The 23,463-nt window shown below is 38.8% G+C and overlaps 2 protein-coding genes across 2 annotated transcripts; both read left to right on the top strand.

The window, feature by feature from the left end:
• Positions 1 to 6,030: 6,030 nt before the first annotated feature.
• LOC114470696 (uncharacterized) lies at positions 6,031 to 9,217 on the top strand. The gene is made up of 3 exons (XM_028459041.1): positions 6,031 to 6,417; positions 7,351 to 8,229; positions 9,185 to 9,217. The coding sequence occupies exons 1-3, from the start codon at positions 6,031 to 6,033 to the stop codon at positions 9,215 to 9,217; spliced, it is 1,299 nt and encodes a 432-aa protein (XP_028314842.1).
• A 4,335-nt stretch (positions 9,218 to 13,552) lies between these two features.
• Positions 13,553 to 20,756, top strand: zdhhc24 (zDHHC palmitoyltransferase 24). Its single transcript, XM_028460516.1, has 3 exons — positions 13,553 to 13,890; positions 16,320 to 16,597; positions 18,796 to 20,756. The coding sequence occupies exons 1-3, from the start codon at positions 13,586 to 13,588 to the stop codon at positions 19,086 to 19,088; spliced, it is 876 nt and encodes a 291-aa protein (XP_028316317.1). The 5' UTR covers positions 13,553 to 13,585; the 3' UTR covers positions 19,089 to 20,756.
• Positions 20,757 to 23,463: the final 2,707 nt, after the last annotated feature.

Genomic DNA, 23,463 nt, shown 5'->3' with positions numbered 1-23,463 from the left:
TCATTGAGGCACATTCACCCGAAGTCTGGGATGACGAGTACCCCATTTCTCATGAAAACGACAAAGTTGGACTCATTGAGGCACATTCACCCGAAGTCTGGGATGACGAGTACCCCGTTTCTCATGAGAACGACAAAGTTGGACTCATTGAGGCACATTCACCCGAAGTCTGGGATGACGAGTACCCCGTTTCTCATGAAAACGACAAAGTTGGACTCATCGAGGCACATTCACCTGAATACTGGGATGTCGAGTACCCCATATTTAATGAAAACGGCAAATGTGGACTCATTGAGGCACATTCACCCGAAGTCTGGGATGACAAGTACCCCGTTTCTCATGAAAACGACAAAGTTGGACTCATTGAGGCACATTCACCCGAAGCCTGGGATGACGAGTACCCCATTTCTCATGAAAACGACAAAGTTGGACTCATCGAGGCACATTCACCCGAAGTCTGGGATGACGAGTACCCCATTTCTCATGAAAACGACAAAGTTGGACTCATTGAGGCACATTCACCCGAAGTCTGGGATGACGAGTACCCCATTTCTCATGAAAACGACAAAGTTGGACTCATTGAGGCACATTCACCCGAAGTCTGGGATGACGAGTACCCCGTTTCTCATGAAAACGACAAAGTTGGACTCATCGAGGCACATTCACCCGAAGTCTGGGATGACGAGTACCCTGTTTCTCATGAAAACGACAAAGTTGGACTCATTGAGGCACATTCACCCGAAGTCTGGGATGACGAGTACCCCGTTTCTCATGAGAACGACAAAGTTGGACTCATTGAGGCACATTCACCCGAAGTCTGGGATGACGAGTACCCCGTTTCTCATGAAAACGACAAAGTTGGACTCATCGAGGCACATTCACCTGAATACTGGGATGTCGAGTACCCCATATTTAATGAAAACGGCAAATGTGGACTCATTGAGGCACATTCACCTGAAGACTGGGATGCAGAGTACCCCATATTTAATGAAAACGGCAAATGTGGACTGATGGAGGCACATTTGCCTGAGGATTGGGATGCTGTGTACCCTGTTTTAAATAAAATTGTGGCATATTAACCCAAAGATTGCAGTACCGAGTACCCTCTCTCATGCAATTGGCATAATTTTGTGACATTTTTACAATAAACATTTATGACTTACCTGCTTTGTTAATGTTTTCATAGTTTTGACCCCTTTCTCAAAAAAATTTTTCTCAGCTTTTTGGGGAAGTACCTGACATTGTAGTGTGCTAAATGTTCTGCAGAGCTGCTAAAAGTCCTGGATAGAAATGAAAAGGGGCATTGCCCAATACATGTCGGCCTGAAAAACTAATTCCAAACACCAACATGGTAGCATGATCTCAGCTTCCTCCTATAGTTACCAGAGGTCCATGTGGCCTTTGTCCCAGCTATTCACCTCATGCAATGCTTCAACAATAATGCCACTGATACAATAACAGATCATATATTTAGAATTGGTAAAACATTTGTGATGGAATAAAATCTGACAAAATATTATTGATTAATGAACAGTAGTGATCATTTTGACTCTGTTTATAATCATTTTCCTACTGAAAATAATTAAAAGGGTTGGTGATGGGTGATCTAAAAAAAAAAAAAAAAAAACTACACACCAAAATAATAAAGAGCCTCTGCTCTCTACTTGGATGAATTATTCACAGTCAAACTCAAGCTTTAAAGAAGACCAGCACATGATGCCAAACAGAGTGAAAGAATCTTGACAAAAAAATTGCAAATATGGCAAAAGCTGCATTTGTTTGCACTAGACAAATGTTTTATCAAGACCTTAATGTACTTTGCCACCATGTAGACCCCTACGTGTGTGAATGTGGACAGAAAAATAGAAACGTGGAGAACGATTAAAGACAGATTCACTCAAATTCAGCCAAACATTGGCTCATCCATCTTATTTAAGTTGTAGTGAGTTGTATTTCATAGTTTCAGGGTGATCAATATGCTGTATTACTGCGATACGTTCAATTAAGACTTGGACTTTCTTTATTCAAACTTCATTCAAACTTGAACTTTACAGTACAGATAACAATGAAATGTCGTTGCGTTGGCTCGTATTGCAGGATAAAAACAGCAGCAACATAACAAATTTAACTTAACTTATTTTTCTAAAACAAAGAAAAAATAGGTTTATTACTAAAAATGCCAGTTGGTTAAATTATTAGATGAATCAAACAAGTGATAATTCTGAAAAAGATGTTTTCTTATTGTTGTTTTTTTCCATTATATATTACTCCTCAACAGGATAGGTAAAATTCTGAGAAAAATTCCCTTGTAGGGCTAAACTGCATATGACATTACATTATTATGTTTTTTTAAGTGTGGAGGAGTAGGGGGTACATGGTTTATAGGTTAAATGTCTGAAGCGGTACGGGACTGTGAAAAGTTTGGAAGCCACTGTCCTATGTAATATTTTGGATTTTCATGCTCAAGGTTGCGAGTTCGAGTCCCGGTTACCTGATTTTCTGTGTTGTTTTTGCTCAACTATTTTCCTATTATAGTGTTCTTTGGGTTTAGAGGTTTAAACCCACTCCCTGTTTCGTCAGTGTTTTTACTATGGTTAGGTAAAAATGCAATACAAGATAGAGGAATTATTTAATTCAGAATTTAAATCGGAACAAACCAGCCACCTAATTCAGATTTAAGTTTAATTTGGAATACAATTTGCATTAGGAATTAAATGTTTAAAGATGATTTCACTTTTATTCTGAATTAATGAGGAATGAAAGCTCCCATGAAAACATTGCCAGTGACAAAAAAAAAAAAAAAATAATAATAATACCAATAATAACTAGAACTGCAAGCAGTTATTAAAGGGGTCCAAGCCTTCCTGTAGGAGCCATTTTGTGTTTATTGTTGGCATGATATTTAGTTGTGGATATGTATTATATATTAGTTTCCACTAGGGACACCACAGGGCACTGGGGTGTGTGTATATAAGGTCATAGGTGACAGGAATGGGTGTAACAGGTAGGGGGAGCACATACAGTTCTCACCAGACAGGCTTTCATGGTGAAACTCAGCACTCAGACAAACAGCTGGAAAGGTGTGTGTTGTTCTCCGTTTGACTTATCAAACATTACAAATAAACCCAATTCAACTACAATAACAGCTGGAACATCATTGATTGCATCTGCGTAAGACTTCACTCCTACCTGTGTGACAATGGCAATCATTGGAACAGTGGAACAAAATCTGAAAAATTGCCATTACAATTAAGTGAGAACTACGCTCTATGAGTGAAACTTGTAACAATTCAAAGAAATAAGAAGAATGAGATGTTGACATGCAATTGTTTTGTTTCACATGCCTGGCGTCCATGCACAATCAACTGGAAAGGACACCTGCCCTACACACAATTAACTGGAGGATTGGAAACCACCGGAGCACAAAAGACTGGGTACATGCTATCATTAAGCTTTATTGGATAAGCTAAAGGAAGTGCTGCATTGGACAGCAGCTATGGTGGAGTCAGCTAATTGAAAGCTACAATCGTGCAACACATCAGCTGTTTGAAACATTGCATCATCAAGGCAGGGGTTTTCAGTCACAAATGTCTGCTGTCAATTCCGACGTTCAGCCACAAGAAGGCGACATTGATAAGGATCCCAAGAAGGAAAAACGAGTTATCAGACCCACTGCAAAGGGCATGATTTTATTTGTTGAAACATGTCAGAAGTCAAGAAACTTAAAATGTAAACAAGCTAAAAAGTCCATAAAAATGCTGAAAGAGCTCATGAAATTAAATAAAAATGCAACTGTCGTCAAAAACAACTTGGAAGAATTAATGTTATGAAGTTATGAAGCCAAAGAAAAACATGAGTCACTGATGAATTTACCACTGCCTGAAAATGAATGTGAAAAGCAAAATCAATGGTTTAAACACAAAATGGAAATATATGATGGCTTCATACAAGATGTAAAAATGTGGTTATCTGAAGTTGGACGGAAACCACACACCACTGCTGAAGGTTTAATTGCCACACAACAAGATGAGATAAACTCAGATATTATTGAACCTGATGACAGTGTGTCAAACGCCTCATAAGCTAAATCAAACCACAAGTCTAGTTCTTCATCGCGTGTATCTTCAATTTCATCACGTGTATCTTCAACTTCATCTGCCTGTATTAAAGCTCAGGCAGAAAAGGCTGCACTCATGGAACGAGCTGCTGCTTTGAGGAAAAGGCATGAACTTGAAGCCCTAGAGGAGCAATTGAAAAGAAAAAAGGAACAACTGGAAATAGAGACTGAGCTGGCAGCAACCAATGCAAAAATCAATGTATTAAATGGGAGAGACGGTTCCAGAGTATCTGATGGGATGAACTCATATTTGAAAAAGGCAACTGCTCATAAGGAAGGATCAGCGAAGTTGAAAGCACCTGCAAGTGAACATTTTCCTGATCAAATGCAACAAGGACAGGATATGAGGAAGGAAGCTGATTTTTTCACCCAGCAACAAGCAGTTAAACCAAAACGAACAACTCATGGACCATCAATTAAAGCTCAGGATGGGACGCATGTAACGCAAAACTCCCTTCACAGGCATGAAGAACAGAATTATAGGCAAGAAGGTTTACAAACGTATGTTCACAATACACCGCCTGTATTTAATCCTTATAACCAAAGTGATCTCTGTGACATAATTCAGAGACAAAATGACATTACCGCTCTTCTGTATCAAGAGATATCCCTGTTTATGATGGAGATACTCTGCTGTACGAAACTTTTATCAGGGCATTTGAGAGAGGAGTGGAACAAAAGACTCAAGACCACAGTGATTGCTTGCATTTCCTAGGACAATACACAAAGGGGAATGCAAAAGACTTAGTCCACAGCTGCCAACATATGCCTCCAGCTCAAGGCTATCAAAGAGCAAAACATCTTCTCAAAGAACATTTTGGGAATGAATATAAAATCGCCACTGCATATATGGACAAAGCATTTGCCTGGTCAGCAATCAAATCGGAGGATTTAAAAACATTACAAGCATTCTCATTGTTTCTCAGAGGTTGTTGTAACGCAATGACACATCTCACCTATATGGAAGAAATGAATGTTGTTTCCAATATAAAGACCATACTTCTGAAACTGCCTTATAAGCTGAGAGACAAGTGGAGGAATAGAGCATGTCAACTACAAGACCAGCATGGACATCGAGCTACATTTTCTGACCTGGTAGACTTCATAGAGAGAGAAGTGAAGGTACTGTCAGATCCACTTTTTGGAAACATCCAGGATCCTAAGCCAGTTGTAACCGTGAAAAGCTCAACTTCATTTAAACCAAGAGGAAAGTCAGGACCAAGAGGAAGCAGTTTTGCAACAACGGCAACACCTATAGAACCACAAGAACAAGAAAATGTGACAACAAATGGAAAGGAAAGAAATGTATCAAACCCCAAATATCAATATTGTTTGTGTTGTAATAGGAGTGGTCACACATTGGTGCAGTGTCCACAGATGAAGAAGAAAATTCACAGAGAAAAAATAGACTTCCTAAAGGGAAAGGGAATGTGTTTTGGGTGTTTGAAAATAGGACACATGAGCAAAGACTGCAAGAGTCGATTGACGTGTGCAAGCAAAATCATCCAGAAATACTTCACATTGAACAAAAGTACAAAGAAAAGAAACTTGAAATTTCTGAAATGAATGAGAAACTAACTGCGGGCACTGCTGTTCTCTCACCTCATACATGTGGGCATATTGGGGCCGGTGATGAAAATTGCATCTTCTCCATTGTACCAGTACAAGTAAAAAGCCAAAAAGGAGATACAGTGCTACAAACATACGCATTTTTGGATAATGGAAGTACATCTACGTTTTGCACAGAAAGCTTAATGAGAAGACTAAATATAACAGGAAAAAGAACCAATATTCTTTTGCAGACCATGAACCAAGTAAAACAAATTACCAGTCATCATATCTCAGGTTTGGAAATATCTAGTCTGGAAAAGGACAATTTCATTCTATTACCCGATGTGTTCACACATAAGACTATGCCTGTTTCCCAGCTCTGCATCCCCAGACAAAAAGACCTCATAAAATGGCCTCATTTGAAGGATATCAAAATTCACGAAATAGACTCTGGCATAGACCTTCTTATTGGGACAAATAATTCAAAGGTATCAGAACCTTGGGAGCTGGTCAACAGCAAAGGAGATGGACCATATGCAGCAAGGACCTTACTGGGGTGGGTCATCTACGGTCCGCTGAGAGGAGACAACATCATTAGAGATCCAAATGGTGCTGCTGCTGCTTCTGTCAATCGAATATCCATTGTGAACCTAGAGGAGTTGTTAATCAAACAGTACAATCATGACTTTAGTAAAAACGGCAAGGAGAAAGAGGAAATGTCTCAAGAGGAGGTCAAATTCTTGAATATCGTGAGTCACTCTGCAAAAATGATGGATGGACACTACTGTATAGACTTGCCTTTCAAACAAGAAAATCCCAGCATGCCAAATAATCGGTGCATTGCAGAACAGCGCATCCAGAGTCTGAAACACAAATTTGTCAAAAATGAAAACTTTCATGATGAGTACACATCTTTCCTGACAGAAATGATTAACAATGGTTATGCTGAAATGGTACCACTAGAGCAGCTGAAGAGAAGTGATGGGGAGCTATGGTACGTACCGCATCATGGGGTGTATCACTCGAAGAAGAGAACCTTAAGAGTAGTCTTTGATTGTGGAGCAGTCTTCAAAGGAACATCACTTAACTCCCAACTGCTGAAAGGTCCAGACCTTACTAACTCACTCATTGGAATTCTCATCAGATTCAGACAAGAACCGATTGCTTTGCTGGCCGACATCAAAGCAATGTTTCACCAAGTAAAAGTAGCAGAGAAGCATACAGACTATCTACGATTCCTGTGGTGGCCCGACGGTGATGTGCATCAAGATCTTGTTGAACACCGGATGAAGGTACATCTTTTTGGAGCCGCGTCATCACCAAGTTGTGCAAACTTTGCATTGAGAAAAACAGCTGAAGACAATAAAGCTCACTTTCCAGCAGAGGTAACAAACACAATACTCAACAACTTCTACGTGGATGATTGCTTGAAATCCACATCTTCAGAACAAAAAGCAATTCAACTGGTAGGAGACTTGACTACCCTATGCAGAAAAGGAGGATTCTTACTGTCAAAGTGGATCAGCAACAGTCGTGCTGTGTTAGCTTCCATCCCGCAAGAACACAGAACCAAAGAAACCAAGGAGTTGGACTTGGACAAAGACCATCTGCCAATGGAAAGAGCATTGGGGCTGCAATGGTGTGTTGAAAAGGATGTGTTTAAATTCCAAATTACTGCACAGGAACAACCATACACAAAACGTGGCATCTTATCAGTAGTAGGCTCTGTATATGACCCTTTAGGGTTTTTATCGCCGTTTACTTTGCCAGCCAAACTGATTATGCAAGAGCTCTGTAAAAATGCCCTTGGATGGGATGAAAACATACCCCAAACATTCTGTCAACGGTGGACTGGGTGGCTTGCAGATCTCAACAAGATGGCAGAGTTCAAAGTGGACCGATGTATGAAACCAATAAACTTCGGCCAAATCAGATATGCACAGCTGCACCATTTTTCAGATGCCAGTGAATGTGGGTATGGCACAGTGTCATATCTAAGGCTGGAAAATAATAAAGATGAAGTGTATGTTGCATTCATATTAGGAAAATCCAGAGTTGCACCTTTGAAACAGATGACAATTCCCAGAATGGAGCTCACAGCTGCAGTCCTGGCTGTTCGAGTTGACATAATGTTGCAAAGAGAATTACATCTTAAATTGGACAAATCCATCTTCTGGACTGATAGCACAACAGTGTTAAAGTACCTCAACAATGAAACAAAACGCTTCCAAACATTCGTAGCAAACAGGATCTCCGTCGTGAGGGATGCTACTGAAGTTGCACAATGGAGGTATGTCAACACAAAGGAAAACCCTGCAGATGAAGCCTCCAGAGGACTAACAGCAGAACGCTTCTTAAACTGCAGGCGATGGATCGAAGGACCAGAGTTTCTCTATAAGCAACAACAAAAATGGCCAAAACCTTACTTGGAAATCGCAATCTCTGTTCATGATCCAGAAATCAAACAGGATGTTACAGTAAATGCCATTGTTACTAATCCATTGAATCCCACAAACACTCTGATCAACTATTTCTCATCATGGAGGAATCTCACAACTGCTGTAGCTTGGCTTCTCAAAGTAAAAACAACCCTCTTACAGCTGACTCAAAGACGAAAGGAGATTCAGACCACAGTCAGTGGCTTTGAAAATGATCCCTGTAAAATAAAAGAAAAGGTGGAAAAGGAAATGCAAGTCTTTAAAGCAACACTCCGCGGACAGTATTTATGTCCTGAAGATCTTGCCCAAGCAGAAAAAGCAGTCATTTCTTTCAGTCAAAAACAAAAATTTAAAGAAGAACTCTCTGTACTAGAATCTGGTAAAAATTATGTCAAAAGATGCAGTAATTTGTACAAACTGGATCCTGTGCTGGATAATGGACTTTTAAGAGTAGGTGGTCGACTAAACAAACTAGCGATGCCTGAAGAGTCAAAGAATCCAATTATTCTCACAAAAGACCTTCACATATCCACACTGTTGTTGGGCCACATTCATAAACAACTCGGACATGGGGGAAGAAATCATTTGCTGGCTCGCCTTCGCAAAAAATACTGGATTATCAAAGCAAACTCTGCTGCAAGAAAAGTCATAACAGACTGTGTGATATGTAAACGACAGCGAGGAAGAATTGGAGAACAAAAAATGGCAGATTTGCCCCTAGAGAGGATTCTGCCAGATAGGCCTCCATTCACAAATGTAGGAGTTGACTACTTTGGTCCTATAGAAATTAAAAGAGGACAAAGTCTCGTTAAAAGATATGGTGTAATCTTCACCTGCATGGCAAGCAGGGCAGTACACCTTGAAGTTGCACATACACTTGACACAGATTCCTGCATCCATGCGTTACGAAGATTCATCTGTCGACGAGGTCAAGTTTCAACATTAAGATCAGACAATGGCACTAATTTTATTGGAGCAGAAAGAGAATTGAGGGAAGCACTAACTGGCTTGAACCAAGACAAAATCCATAGTGCTATGCTTCAGCGTGGGATAAGGTGGTACTTTAATCCCCCAGCAGGATCCCATCACGGCGGTATTTGGGAAAGACTGATCCGAATGGTTCAACATGTGATGCGTTCCGTTCTGAATCAACAAGTTCTTGATGAGGAAGGACTGCAAACTTTCATTTGTGAAGTGGAAGCAATATTAAATGATAGACCCATAACCAAAATTTCAGATGATCCAATGGACCTGGAAGCACTTACTCCAAATCATCTTCTTCTGTTGAAAACCAAGCCACTACTACCACCTGGACTCTTCGTAAAGCAGGATCTATACATTAAACGCAGATGGAGGCAGGTGCAGTATATGGCAGATCTCTTCTGGAAACGGTGGATACAGGAATACTTGCCATTAATCCAAGAAAGACAACGATGGCCTAAGGAAAAAAGAAGCTTTTTTTCCAGGTGACATTGTTGTGGTGGTTGATTCCACTGCCTCACGAGGTTCCTGGTTACTGGGCAGAATCCTGGAGACTAAACCAGATGCGCAAGGTCTGCAACATATTGGAAAGACCAATAACAAAGATATGTCTGCTCCAAGAAAATACAACAGCAAGGACTGGTGGTAAAGACCAGATCCCAACAGGTGCTATGTTCTAGAACCTCTGGCCCTAAAAATGAAAAGACTAGATTTCATGCCACCACATACATATCTTGTTAAAAAAAAAAAAAAATGTACTGTTTATAGCTCCTTTAACTTTTGTTGGTCTAATTGTTTGTTTATTTACTTAAAACAATTAGGGGCCGGTGTGTAGGAGCCATTTTGTGTTTATTGTTGGCATGATATTTAGTTGTGGATATGTCTTATATATTAGTTTCCACTAGGGACACCAAAGGGCACTGGGGTGTGTGTATATAAGGGCATAGGTGACAGGAAGGGGTGTAACAGGTAGGGGGAGCACATACAGTTCTCACCAGACAGGCTTTCATGGTGAAACTCAGCACTCAGACAAACAGCTGGAAAGGTGTGTGTTGTTCTCCGTTTGACTTATCAAACATTACAAATAAACCCAATTCAACTACAATAACGGCTGGAACATCATTGATTGCATCTGCGTAAGACTTCACTCCTACCTGTGTGATAATGGCAATCATTGGAACAGTGGAACAAAATCTGAAAAATTGCCATTACACTTCCCGTGCGACTCTGCCCCCAGGTTTTGAGGAGCCCGTGGAAGTACGTCACGAAGGATGACAGGCTCGTGGCGAGCGTCAGGACACAGGCCAACGTGCCATTTGCTGTGAACAGGTGGATATGAAGTTTTGTAAGATGTGATTTAAAGTGTGAAAGTTACAGGCCAAAATGCATTTGCACCCATTTTAGCGACACCTAGTGGTGCACTTTTTGGTATGGGTGATCTGTGTGCTCTTCTATAGTTACCCTGTAAATTTCACAGCCCTCAACATATTACTTCAGCTGAAATAAAGGTTTGTTTATTTATATGTTATGTAGTAATAAGCCACGCCCACTTTGACAAATCGCGATTCACTTCGAGATACGGTCCCAGGAGCGACCCAAGGTCATACCCACCAAATTTGGTAAAAATCAGTTGTGCCATTTAGGAAATATAAATTTCTCATAATTGCAGTGTCCCCTCAAGGCCTAAGTTATTCAAATTTGGCTCATACCCCCACAGTCTCATGGCAACCAAGGATCTCAGAATTGGTGGTCTTAGCAAATATTTTGACCAAGATATGCAACAGTTGGCGTTTTAATAGCTAGCTAGAAAAGTTCACTCGTTAATATTTTGCGCATATTTTGCCCGAACAATTTTTTTTGCTGAACTGTAGAACAGGTCCAAATGAAGACTCTACGTGCCAAGTTTCACGCTGATTGGACAAAACCCCCTAAGGGGAATTTGTAAAAGTAGGTTTTTGATATGTCGTGACTTACAAAGAGCATTGTGCTGTGGGAGTGGGCGTGGCCTATGTCGGAAAATGCGACTCTATATCAGGAACAAGTGGATATGAATTTTACGAAGATGTGAATTAAATTGTGAAAGTTCAAGGCCAAAAAGTTTTGAAAATTATAACGCCAACTAGTGGCACAAATTTTGGTATGGGTGGTCTATGTGGTGTTCTATAAATTTCACTACCCTCAACATAAGAATTCAGCAGAAATAAATGTTTGTTTATTTATGTGTTATGATGTCATTAGCCACACCCACTTTGACCAATTGCGATTAACTTTGAGATATCGCCTCAGGAGGGACCCAAGATCATACCCTCCAAATTTGGTAAAAATTGATCGTGCCAATTAAGAGATATAAATATTCGTTATTTGTAGCGCCCCCTAGTGGCCTACATCATTCAAATTTGGCGCATTTCTTCACAGTCACATGCCAACTAAGGATCTTAGATTTGGTGTTGTTAGCATTTATTTTGACCGAGATATGCGCCAGTTTGCATTTTTATAGCGAGCTAGAAAACTTTACTCGCTAATAATTTGCGCATAATTTACCCGAAGAAACTCATTTAGTTAACTGTATATCACGTCCAACTGAAGACTGTATGTGCCAAGTTTCACGCTGATTGGACAAAACCCCAAGGAGGATTTCGAAAAAGTAGGTTTTCCAGTTTTTGCGATTTTGCTCCGAGAAAAAATTGTGGAAATGGGCGTGGCCTAGCCCAGGTGATTCAGTGCTATTCAAGGAATCTGTGGATATGAAGTTTTTAAATTTGCAACAAACGGTGTGGGAGTTATTGACCAAAACGCGTTGACCTTTGTTATAGCGCCACCTGCAGGCGGACATATGTGAATTTTTGCGTCCAAGGTACACGGGGTGGTCTGGACCCAATACCCAAAGGGCACTGCCTTACCTTGCACGGTTTAGCCTGCAGCACTACTTTTACCGGGGGAAACATAATGTGGCGATCGATGCGGAGACACGAGACACTGACGACTGGTCACGTTTCACACACACCCAAAACTGCAGGGGGTGCTATTTTTAATAACCCTTCTTCACATGCACAGTGCGCAGAGTCACTGCTGCGCACACAGACCTGACACACGGTGCAAACACAACGCACCTTCTTCATTACATAACATGAAGACACAACTTATATTTAACAGCCACTTCAGAACAGGGCTAACAAAGTGTACAATTCCACTCTAAAGCGCTAAACAGAACATCACAGTGCACTTCCACAATCCCTTGCAGCCGGCTTCCCCTCCATGGCTGCCACAATAATAAATATAATAATATATATAATAATAATAATAATAAAAATCCTTACGATTACAATAGGGTTCCTAGCACCGCTGGTCCTAGGAACCGCGTATGCTTACATACGCGGTTCCCTGGCCCCGCGGGCATGGCCCCCTAATAATAATAGCAATAACAAAATAATATAAGAATCCAGTAACTTTCATACAATAATAAAAAACAATAATATTAAAAATGAACAACATTTATTATTAATAATAATACAATATAATAATAATGATAAAATAATAATACAATGAGAATACCACTAACTATAATATAAAGTATCAATAATAAAATAATAATACAATAATATGCGAATATAATGATAATTATAAGAATAGCAATAACAATAATACAGTATTAGTACAATTATACAAGCACATCTGAACGTTTTCTAGGTTCCTTTTGTTCTATTTATGTTTATCTCTCTCTCTCGCTCTCTCTCTCTCTCTCTATATATATATATATATATAGATAGATAGATAGATAGATAGATAGATATTATGTCTGACGTTTGTTACAAACAAACCCAGTGAAAACTGCTTGAGAATTGAGTGATATATGAGAACTTTAATTATGTAACACATCATTCGTCTATAGATGCCACGGATTGAGGAAGAGAAGGTTTTAGGTTTTAAAACATAGATGTATACATTTTTGTTCACCTAAATTGACATTACATGATTATCGGTGATTTATGATCTTTTAAAAAAATGTGTTTTGCTTCAGCACCTCTAACTCACTGAATATTTAAACTACAGTTTCATACAAAATAGGCACAATTGTGTGCTACAAATTTGATTTAAAACCCTCGGAGCACAAAAACCCTATTCAAGCACTGGTGGAACTGGTTATTCTGTGAATATTTTACAAGATCTTTAAGAAAAATTGAACATTGAGAATACACATCACATGAGACTGTTCTTTTTGTAGAAGACGGAACAAATGATCTTTTTAGCGGATGTATTTTTGTGTAACACCTGACTGATAATTGAGGAAGAGAAGGTTTTAGGATTTAAAATATAGATGTATGCATTTTTGTTTTACTTAAATTGGCATTTTATAATTTTCGGTCATTCATGGTCTTTTTAAAATGATGTTTGTTGTGTTAATTCACGGTGAAACTGACCGTTAATTGAGTCGGTGTTCACCGCCGTGCGTCTTTGAAATCCCTCCGCCGTGTGAAGAGGAGCTGAGGGTCGGACAAACATGGCGAGCCTCGGCAGCAGAGTGTTCTGTAAGGTGGAAAAGCTGTGTCACCATCTGCCCGTGTTCCTCAACACTTTCCTGGTGTTCTCCATCACCGGGGAGGTGAGCTACCTGGTGGTAGTGGAGGCTCCTCTGGATGAAGAGCAGAAGAAGGCGGAGTGGTCCTCCCGGTGGAAGGTGGTCCACCTGCTGGCCCAGTACTTCATGTTATGGAATATCTGCTGGAACGCTCTGCTCTTCGTTAGAACCAGTCCCAGCATCAAGGGGGTGTTCCTGGGAGCAGAGGGAATGGGCCAGGGCTGGAGGTACACTTCACTCTTCATAGTACGTGTGTTCTGTTAGTAGAAGTATCTTCAGTTCCAAAAAAACCTTGGAAAGATTTAAGTTAGATATTAATTATAATTGTGAATTCTGCCAAAAAGAGATCAAAACAATTAATCACCTGTTTACAACTGCACTTATAGTAAAAACTTCTGGATCCACTTACAGCAACTTATTTACAATAAAACAGGATATATGGCTGGATTCAAGGAGAGAGACATCCTTTTATTTTGATAACCCCACATTTCCGCTTCTGATTCAAACCCTAATATTCCTCACTAAATACCACACACACAAAGCCAAATGGAGCCAAAACAAACCAGATCAACATCACTTTCAAAACGAAGTTATTTTCACACAACTGAAACCACTGCAAACAATAAGGCCATAAACATTTACAAAACAGTCCAGAAATATATCAACACGGGCACTTAAGCCGTCCCTTCTGATTATTTTGTTTATTATTTTTAGTTGTCTGTTCCTTTTTTTAATTGTCTTCTATTCCTTTGCAGTTGTATGTTAATTTGTGTGATACATTGTGTTATATTGTATTTAAATGAGTTTAAATAAAGTAAGAAAGAAAGAAAAAAAAGTATCTTCATTTCCAGAGGGGGTATTTCATCGAAGCCAGCTCAGGGTTAAGTCCAGGTTTAACCTGGGAGTCCGGCTCCATGGCAGTTTCATCAACGAGAAAACACCTTGGTTACCATAGTAACACAGTCTGTGGGTCAAACCTGCTCCCGACCAGGTTTAAGCAGCAGGCTTGGCTTAAGCTGCAGACGCACATCATTTAGTGATGCTTTAAGACACTCAATAAAGATCTACAAAGGAACTCTAAAATTAGTTAAGAGTCGCTGCTATCAACAGTTCACTTACCTGACAAGAAATGGGCCAAACACATTCAGATGTGTTTTAGATTTTTGCCTCGTAGATCCTGGTTTAGCTTCGCTAACCACAAGCTCCTCCTTTCCTCTGATAACTTTTGACATTGTTCTCCCTGATTTGTTCTAACTTTTGGCAGTCTATAATACTCCAAATGTTTTTCACGGTCTGACTGATTGGTACAGCCAAAAACACGTCAATAATTAACCATTTCCTTTCTTTGACGTTTGGGATCTGCTTTGTTTACCTGCTAAGTACCTCCAATATGGCCACTTACGATTTAATAAGCAGTGATGATGTGCCATGATAACCCTCTATTGAGCGCTCACACTGTGTTTAGCATTATCTACTGTATATACTGGATAATCTATACTGTATACTGAACATAAATATATGATCTGTGGATAAAGGGACTATTAGTTAAGGGAGCAGGCTTGTATTCTCACTGGTTCTAATCTCCCTGGTCCATCACTGTGAGATGTTGATCAGTTCCTTATATTAACCATAACTGCTCCCTGGGTGCTACACCATGGCTGCCCACTGCTCCTCAAGGAGGGGTTAGAGCGAGTGTGTGAAAAGGCTTATTAATCACGTGATTCAAAGATGGTGGAACACAGGCTCTAAAACTGTAAAATAGTCTCATTTTTAGAAGTTAATAAAATGAATATTGTGCATAACAATGTATTTTGTTAGGCATAGATCTTCTAACTGAAGTGAATTTCAAAGGTTTTAGGCCACATTTGTAAAAATCATAAACAGTGGAGGATCTCTTTAAGCAGGCCAGAGCCATAAAATAATGATCTATAAATGAATAAAAAGAACTCCAATTTTGTTTTTGGTGCAAATTATATTAACATTTTGGCATTTATTGCACTATCCTTTTACAACAAATAAAAACCAAAAAATAAAATAAAATAACTGCAATTTTTAAACACGTGCTTTCCAACTGAGAGACCACAGAGGATTTTTACTGCATTTATTTAACCAGGCAAGAGTCTTATTGACAACCAAAACATTGTGTTGGACCTGTACTGCCACTGAAACAGGGCGCCCCCTGTGGTCAAATATGAAACTTTAAAAATAATAATAAAAATTAATTTGGGTGCGTGCGTTAACTCAAGGACACAATGTTATTGTCTTTTTTTTTTAAAATAATGGCCAGATATTTCTGGTTCTGTCCAGTTTGAGATTGAACTGAAATGTATTACTATTTATAACTAATATTTGTGTATATATTAATCAATTCCTCCATATTAGATCAACATAGTCATCTTTTTAATAAGAAAATTGTTAGATAGGTTGGCCTTAGCCAGCTCAGCTGACCTTTAATGCTTCACAGAAAAATATGGAAGTGTTAAATAATGTCCTTTTAGAGCTGGATGTGTGCTCATGTTTGCCATTTGTTGTTTTCATCTCATAATGAATAGATTTTTATGTTGAAATGGTTAAATGTTAAGGGATTTTATTATTACAGAGGAATTATAATATTGTTTCACTAATCCCAGACTAATTGGATGTTTTTGTTTCACAGGTTCTGCTACACATGTGAGGCCCACACTCCTCCACGCTGCTCCCACTGCTACGACTGCAGAGTGTGTGTGCTGCGGCGGGACCACCACTGCGTCTTCTTTGACCAGTGCGTCGGCTTCCACAACTACCGCTACTTCCTGTGCTGCCTGTTGTTCATGTGGGCGGGGCTTCTGTACGCCACGCTGATGAATGCTGAGGTGTTCATTGTGATCCTGAAGGAGGGCGTGACCGTGCACAGTGTGCTGCTGCTGCTCATACCCTGGATCATGCTCATCTCAGGTAGGACCTGACAATAACGAAGCAGTAGTAAACAATTCTGTTAGTAATCCATTCATCTATTTAACTGATTAATTCATTCATCACAAGAGAAGAGAGAGATCACACATTTTGATCTTTTTACATTGCATAAAATACATACAAGAATCTAACATGACCTTCTAAATAGGTATTGCCTAAAGAATGGCATAATAAACAACATTGCCTAAACATACACAACCACAGTGCTAAATTAGCATTTAACTTAAATAATAAAACTAAGGCTGGGTTTAAAAAAATCAATCAATTTGAATCGAGTCTCCTTTGTATAGCCCGATATTGATTCATAAAACTCTTGAATCGAACCTTTGAATACATCTTGCGGCCTGTAGATTAGTAGCGCGGCGCCTAGCGCTGCTCGGGGGGAGGGGGTGGGGATGGCACACGCACCGCAGCTCTACCCAAAAGGTATTGTAAGGACATGATTGGAGCTGTTATCACAGTTTAACAGGCTTTAATGGAGGTCGTAGTAACCTGTAGACAATAGTCAATGCTAAATATAAACAATCAAACACTTCCTGTGGGAACGGAACGTGTTAACACACTGTGACTCTTTCTCCGCTTATACCCGCCCATTCCCCAGCCTTCCAGCCAATCAACACTCAGAACACATGTAAACAAGACACACACTGGCAGAGAAAGCTGCACGTAAACATGATGCCTTCACGGCCATGTGAAATCATAGTTGTTCCTTGCGCTCCAGCAGCAAATGATGAGAATGAGCAAAAAATAAAAAACAAGTGAAAAATTAAGTTTTCTTGAAGTTTACTGTTCACAGGAATTTAAAGTATTTTCTTACATTTATGTAAGAAAATAGGCTTGGGTACAGCTTGGGCCTATTTTAATACACCCAAGCTGCTTGAGGTCCAGTGTGAAATATCTAGTCAGTCAAGATTTGTGGTGCAATGTTCTGTTCTATTCCTCACCCGTCTTCCTCCAAACCCTTGGACCTTGATTCCTGAATGAAAGACACACTTTCCTTTCATCAGAAAAGAGGACCTTGGACCACTGGCCAACAGTCCAGTCCTTCTCTTTTTTTTCTGAAAAACTGAAAAGTAACTGGTGATTTCTTCACAGTATTCTAATTTTTTGAAATCCTGTTTTTGTGGATTTTATGAACTGGAAGCCCAAATTATGTAAAAATAAAAATAAAAAAATACTTGAAATCGTTAAAATTGTCCGCCCTGAATCTATAATCTATGAAAGTTTAACTTTTTGAATGGAATTATGGAAATTAAACAACTTCAAAAAATTCTGCGTGTGTGTTTGTGGAGCAAATATCTCCCCGACAGCGGTATCGGTTCAACCTGAAACTTTGTCAACGGCTTCCAAATACCCCAAGTGTGTGCATCTGTTATTTTGGAGTAATTTGGTGTTGCAAAACATTCAAAACGTTCATTTTAATTTTAAGATTATGGCTCCCTCTTGGTATTGAGCACGCTACTTCCGGTTCCGGATCATCCGGTTCATGACGTCACTGTGTCGCAGTTTGTTAAGGTTTAAAAAAGGTCAATATTAAAAACGTTTTTGTACTTCTAAAAGTTATTTAATTTAATATTTCATGGTTATTTAAAACTATTCCCGTAATACCAAACTTCCTTTAAATCACTGGTCACGGAGTCCACTTCCTCCTCTGTCTCTATCACTATGCCATGCTATCATCAGCAACTCAGCAACCTGCTTCTACATGTGTGACACACACAGCTACACAATGAGCCAAGAACAAGTCGTTTATGTATTTTATAACATCATTTAATCATGTAACAGAGGACAGCCTCCATTCACCTTCTCAGCAAACATTTGTGTCATTCTCGCGCTTATTGAAACACATCACCTGACCATTTATTCAAATGCGTCTCTTCTGATCCAAGTGATGGAGAAGTAAATCAACACTTTGTTGAAGAATTCTAAAGAGTGAGGCTCTACTCTCACTTGTGTTCGACAGAAGTGTCTCTGCATGCTTTTATTTTGGTTCATTACAAAACTACACCTCCATCTATTGGCCTGGCATGTATGCTGCATTGATTTTGCAAAAATAGATCATTTTAAAAACGTTGGGTGAATACGGAGCTTTTTGGAAACAAAAGCGGGAACAGAAGCAAAATGTTGTTTGTGTAAACAGGGATTAAAGGATTGTGATCTGTTTGTGTTTCCTCTCTCAGGTCAGGTCACAGCTCGAGCTTTTGCCTTCGCCTTCATCGCCGACACGTGCGTAGTGGGTTTCCTGTTGGTGTCGGCCTTCTTCTTTTTTCACGTGGTTTTGCTCTTCCGAGGTCAGACCACCAGGGAGTGGTACTCGTCCCGTCGGCCCTACAGCTTGGGGCCTGTGGGGAACCTGCGTCATACGCTGGGCCTGCGCTGGTACGTCTGCTGGTTGTCTCCACTCATCCCCTCGCCTCTGCCTGGGGATGGGATCAACTTTCAGGTCACAGGGTCGCTGCAGCCCAACCAATAACAGCTGAGAGCCTCAGTGTGTTTATGGTAATGGTGGATGTTGTTGGGAGCAGTGGGAGGGGCAGCTTGTGGTAGATGAAGAAGCTAAAGTTCTCTCTGGATGTGAAAAATAAACTGAGGGTCTGTATTAAAGGTGAACTCTGGAATCAAAATGTTTTCATTACAAAACACTGAAAGTGTTTGAATTCATCACTGAACAAAGAATGTTATCATAAGTAAAGCATTTTACAATCACTCACTAGTACACAGTGACGTAATTATCACAGGACTGAATCTGAAGGCTGTTATAAAATGGTTTGTACAGTTTTTGGATTAAAAAAAAACCTCCTTTGGCGCTCCTGAGCTCCACCTGCATGTTTTCCACTTATTTTACTACAAAACATCATCGAGCCAGATTTTTGAAATCTTGTTAAATTTTTGCATCGCAAAGTCACGTGTGTGTGTGTGTGTGTGTGTGTGTGTGTGTGTGTGTGTGTGGGGGGGGGGGTGGATCGCTTCTAAATTCATGCGCACCAGTCCAACGAACAAGTAAACGAACGTGTACCCTGCGCCTGCACGTCTGTATGTCTGATCTACATTTCCCATTGACTTAGAATGGGTACAAGGCACAACGCACAAGTCACGTCCGCATGTGTGCTTGCAGATGCTTTAACGTGTTAACACACTTTAATGTGTATACACATTAAAGTGTCTGCACACCTGGATGTGCACCTAACAAACATAAATACATCAGTCACATGTAAAAGCAGGTGTGGCGCAAGTGAAGCTATCCCACTGAACAGACCGATGTTGAAATGACGTGATGGCCTGAAGTTGAGAAAACGTCTTTGGCGGGTGCAGAGTGAAAGTTTTTACGTCGTTTTTGGACGTCGTTTGTGGACGTCTGAAAACGACGTATTCTAGACATCCCAAAAAGACTGATAAGAAAGGTGGCCCATGGTACACTTACTGACGTGCACGCGTGTACACGCCTAAGTGCCTAATATTTTTTTGTGTTTACTTTTCATGTCACGTAGATGGTGATCGATAGTGAAGGTCACTTGATCGCTATAGCTTCACTCGCAACACTGCCACTACACCTAACTACTTAAATAAGGTAAGTTTAGTGAAAGTTAGGCTGGCAGGTACACGTGGGATGGACTGGTGTGCATTCATCTAGAAGTGATTCCCCCCCCCCGTGTGTGTGTGTGTGTGTGTGTGTGTGTGTGTGTGTGTGTGTGTGTGTGTGTGTGTGTGTGTGTGTGTGTGTGTGTGTGTGTGTGTGTGTGTGTGTGTGTGTGTGTGTGTGTGTGTGTGTGTGTGTGTGTGTGTGTGTGTGTGTGTGTGTGTGTGTGCGCGCGCGTGCGCGTGCGTGCACGCACAACATTTAGGAAACATCTGTGCTTTATCTGGTCCTACACTGTAAACACAGGACACATTTGATATTTTTAGAAAAGTTTGTGTATTAGAGCGCAGTCACATGATCACATCCAGTTTTGTTTATATGAAGTACAGTATGCTTAGTCTTTTTTGAAAAGTGCCTACTTTCTCTACACAGTTTAATGACTCACTTCAGTCCTGTATTCTTTTTATTTGCACTTGTTTGTTATTCAGATTACTGTGTGTAAGTGTATTTTTCTGTTGACTGAATTGGAGTTTACGCTTCTTTATTGTTTTTGCTAAAGGTTTAATTTTGCCTTGTTCCTTTTTGCTGTTTCCTGATATTTTGGGATACATTTTGAATGAATTGTGAAATGATCTCTGGGACAGAGGAGACACTTTTATTATATACAGTATTTTTGTAAAAAATGTTTGCTTGAAATAATAAAACTGTTTTTTTTTTGTTTTTTTTTAAATAAAATAATTAAAAAAAAAAAAAACTTTCTGTGACTGATCATTTTACAGTTTTTTTTTTTTCTTTTTTTGATTGCTAACAAGCATTGGTCCAAACTGAAGTCACATGTTCAAAACACAGCTTACATGTCTATCACATCTCAACAGTTAATCTCATTCCCAGTTGTTTCTCACCAACTAAACACTTCATACACGTCTCACAAAAAGCTCATTCAACCACAACACAAGCAAATAATCTCACTTTGGAAACACACAGTGTCACTCTGAGCACACTGAACTATAAAATACTAACAACAAAGAGCAGTACATGAAATACATATATTTCAAAATTGAATGATTTTTGTCAGGTCCGTATTACATAATAAGATCTTTTGCACATTGATGGTTCTAAATTATTGTAAATACTGTAATATACTGCAACAAGACTGAATCAGGAGTGCCGCACATTACAGTAAGAACATACTGTATGTGCTTTTTGTTCTTTAGTACCTTACAAAAAATATATAGATTACTGTAAACATAAAAATAATACTCTCCTTAATTCCTATGCATCCCAAATACACAGGACAGTAATATAAAACACAAAATACTATAATCAATTAATTTCTCAAACTTTCAGCTGATGCTTTAGGTACTACCACTCACTCCTTCCCCCTGTCCACAGCCACCAACTTAATAGCTAAGCTTCACACTTATCACCAGACTGGCTTGATTACACAACATAATAAGCACAATATGTTCTACAACTTCATATCTCACCCTCACTGTAAAATAATATATTCTTCACCACCCTTTCTATTTCCTACCTTGAGTCTTGAGTTTTGAACTTGTGACTTCAGTTTAGACCAATGCTAGCAATAAACAAAAAGTGTAACCACAAAGTTCTGAACTAATACCTGATGCACACTGTATGTATGACATGTATTAGATGTTAAATGCATAATTTCTGCTTAAATAATTTTTGTTGTCGTAATTTTGTTTTAAGCAGTGTGGTTCTGCCCTAGACAATTATACACGTAGACGCCTCATGGACTGAAGCTGCCTATTGGAGCTGACAATCAACGCGGCCGCCATCTTGGACAGGTCTCTAATGCGCCGGGCCTGCATTTATTTCTACTGAGGAAGGTTTATCCCCAAGTACAATAATCATCATAACTCCCCGAATTTTTACCCAATTTTCACACGGTTTGGTTTGTTACAAACGGCAGAGATTTAGTTATGAAACAGGATGCTGTCAACAATGAAAAATATGCTTTCATGCTAAAAGACTTTGTACTGTGCTCTTGGTAAATGTGTAAATTAATTAATTTGATATTTCATTAAAGAAACAAGTTTGATTGTTTATTTGAATTTATTACACACTCGCACACACACAATGTATTATATTAGATTTCGTAATTTTTATTAATAATAATATACTAATGTATTATATTATATATACAAAATATGACATAAATAAAACAAAACCAAATTGAACAGAATAAAATGCAACTGTATAATCATATTTTGTTTTGTTTTTTTAAAACACTTTTATCCCAGTATGCAAAACATGAAAGATGATTAAAAAAAAGTTTGTTTGTTTTTTTTGTTTGATTTGTATTCAATACACTTTGATAACAATTACTGCTTATTGTTAATTGCACGTTTTATTTGAAAAACAAAATGTGAAAAATAATAATAGATTTTGTTGTTGTCCATTTGATTCCCATTAAAAACACCTATTTTGTGTTTATTTGATTCAAATTCGAGCCACTTTGATAAGAATTACGGTATATTGTTAAGATTGGCTTCAAAGTTTCATTTTTTTAACAAACATTTTGGTGTGACTTTTTCAATGAAAAGATGTAGCTTGGTTGAAAAGCGTAGAGTGAGGAGACCTCTCCAATATGGCAGCGACGTTTCATGCGTTCCAGCACGTCATGAGGCGTCTACGTATATAAGGTCTATGCTCCTACTCTACGCGAGCACTAGAGAGCAACTATGCAGGTGTTCCATGATATGAGTTTTACCTCGTACTGAGATCGATTATGAGCATGCGCATTACCGGAAAATGAATTTTCCACCGTGCTGAGATTGAAAATTCAATTTCAAAGCAATGTGTTGGTTTAAAAATTTTTTTTATGTTTAGTAATTTATTATATGCATTTTTTTAATTATTATTACATGTATTGTATTTATACAAAAAATATGTTTAATAATCTATTCTGTGCAGTTTTTTATAATTACATGTATTGTATTTGTATAAAAAAATATGTTTAATAATCTATTCTATGCAGTTATTATTACATGTATTGTATTTGTATAAAAATATGTTTAAAAATCTATTCTATGTAGTTTTTTTAAATTATTACATGTATTGTATTTGTATAAAAAATATATGTTTAATAATCTATTCTATGCAGTTTTTTTATTATTACATGTATTGTATTTGTATAAAAATATGTTTAATAATCTATTCTATGCAGTTTTTTTATTATTACATGTATTGTATTTGTATAAAAAACATGTTTAATAATCTATTCTATGCAGTTTGTATTGTGTTT

The sequence above is a fragment of the Gouania willdenowi genome, chromosome 10, assembly GCF_900634775.1.
Source record: "Gouania willdenowi chromosome 10, fGouWil2.1, whole genome shotgun sequence".
Taxonomy (NCBI): Eukaryota; Metazoa; Chordata; class Actinopteri; order Blenniiformes; family Gobiesocidae; genus Gouania; species Gouania willdenowi.
The sequence above is the reverse complement of the archived record's forward strand: the minus strand, read 5'-3'. Positions and strand labels throughout refer to the sequence as shown.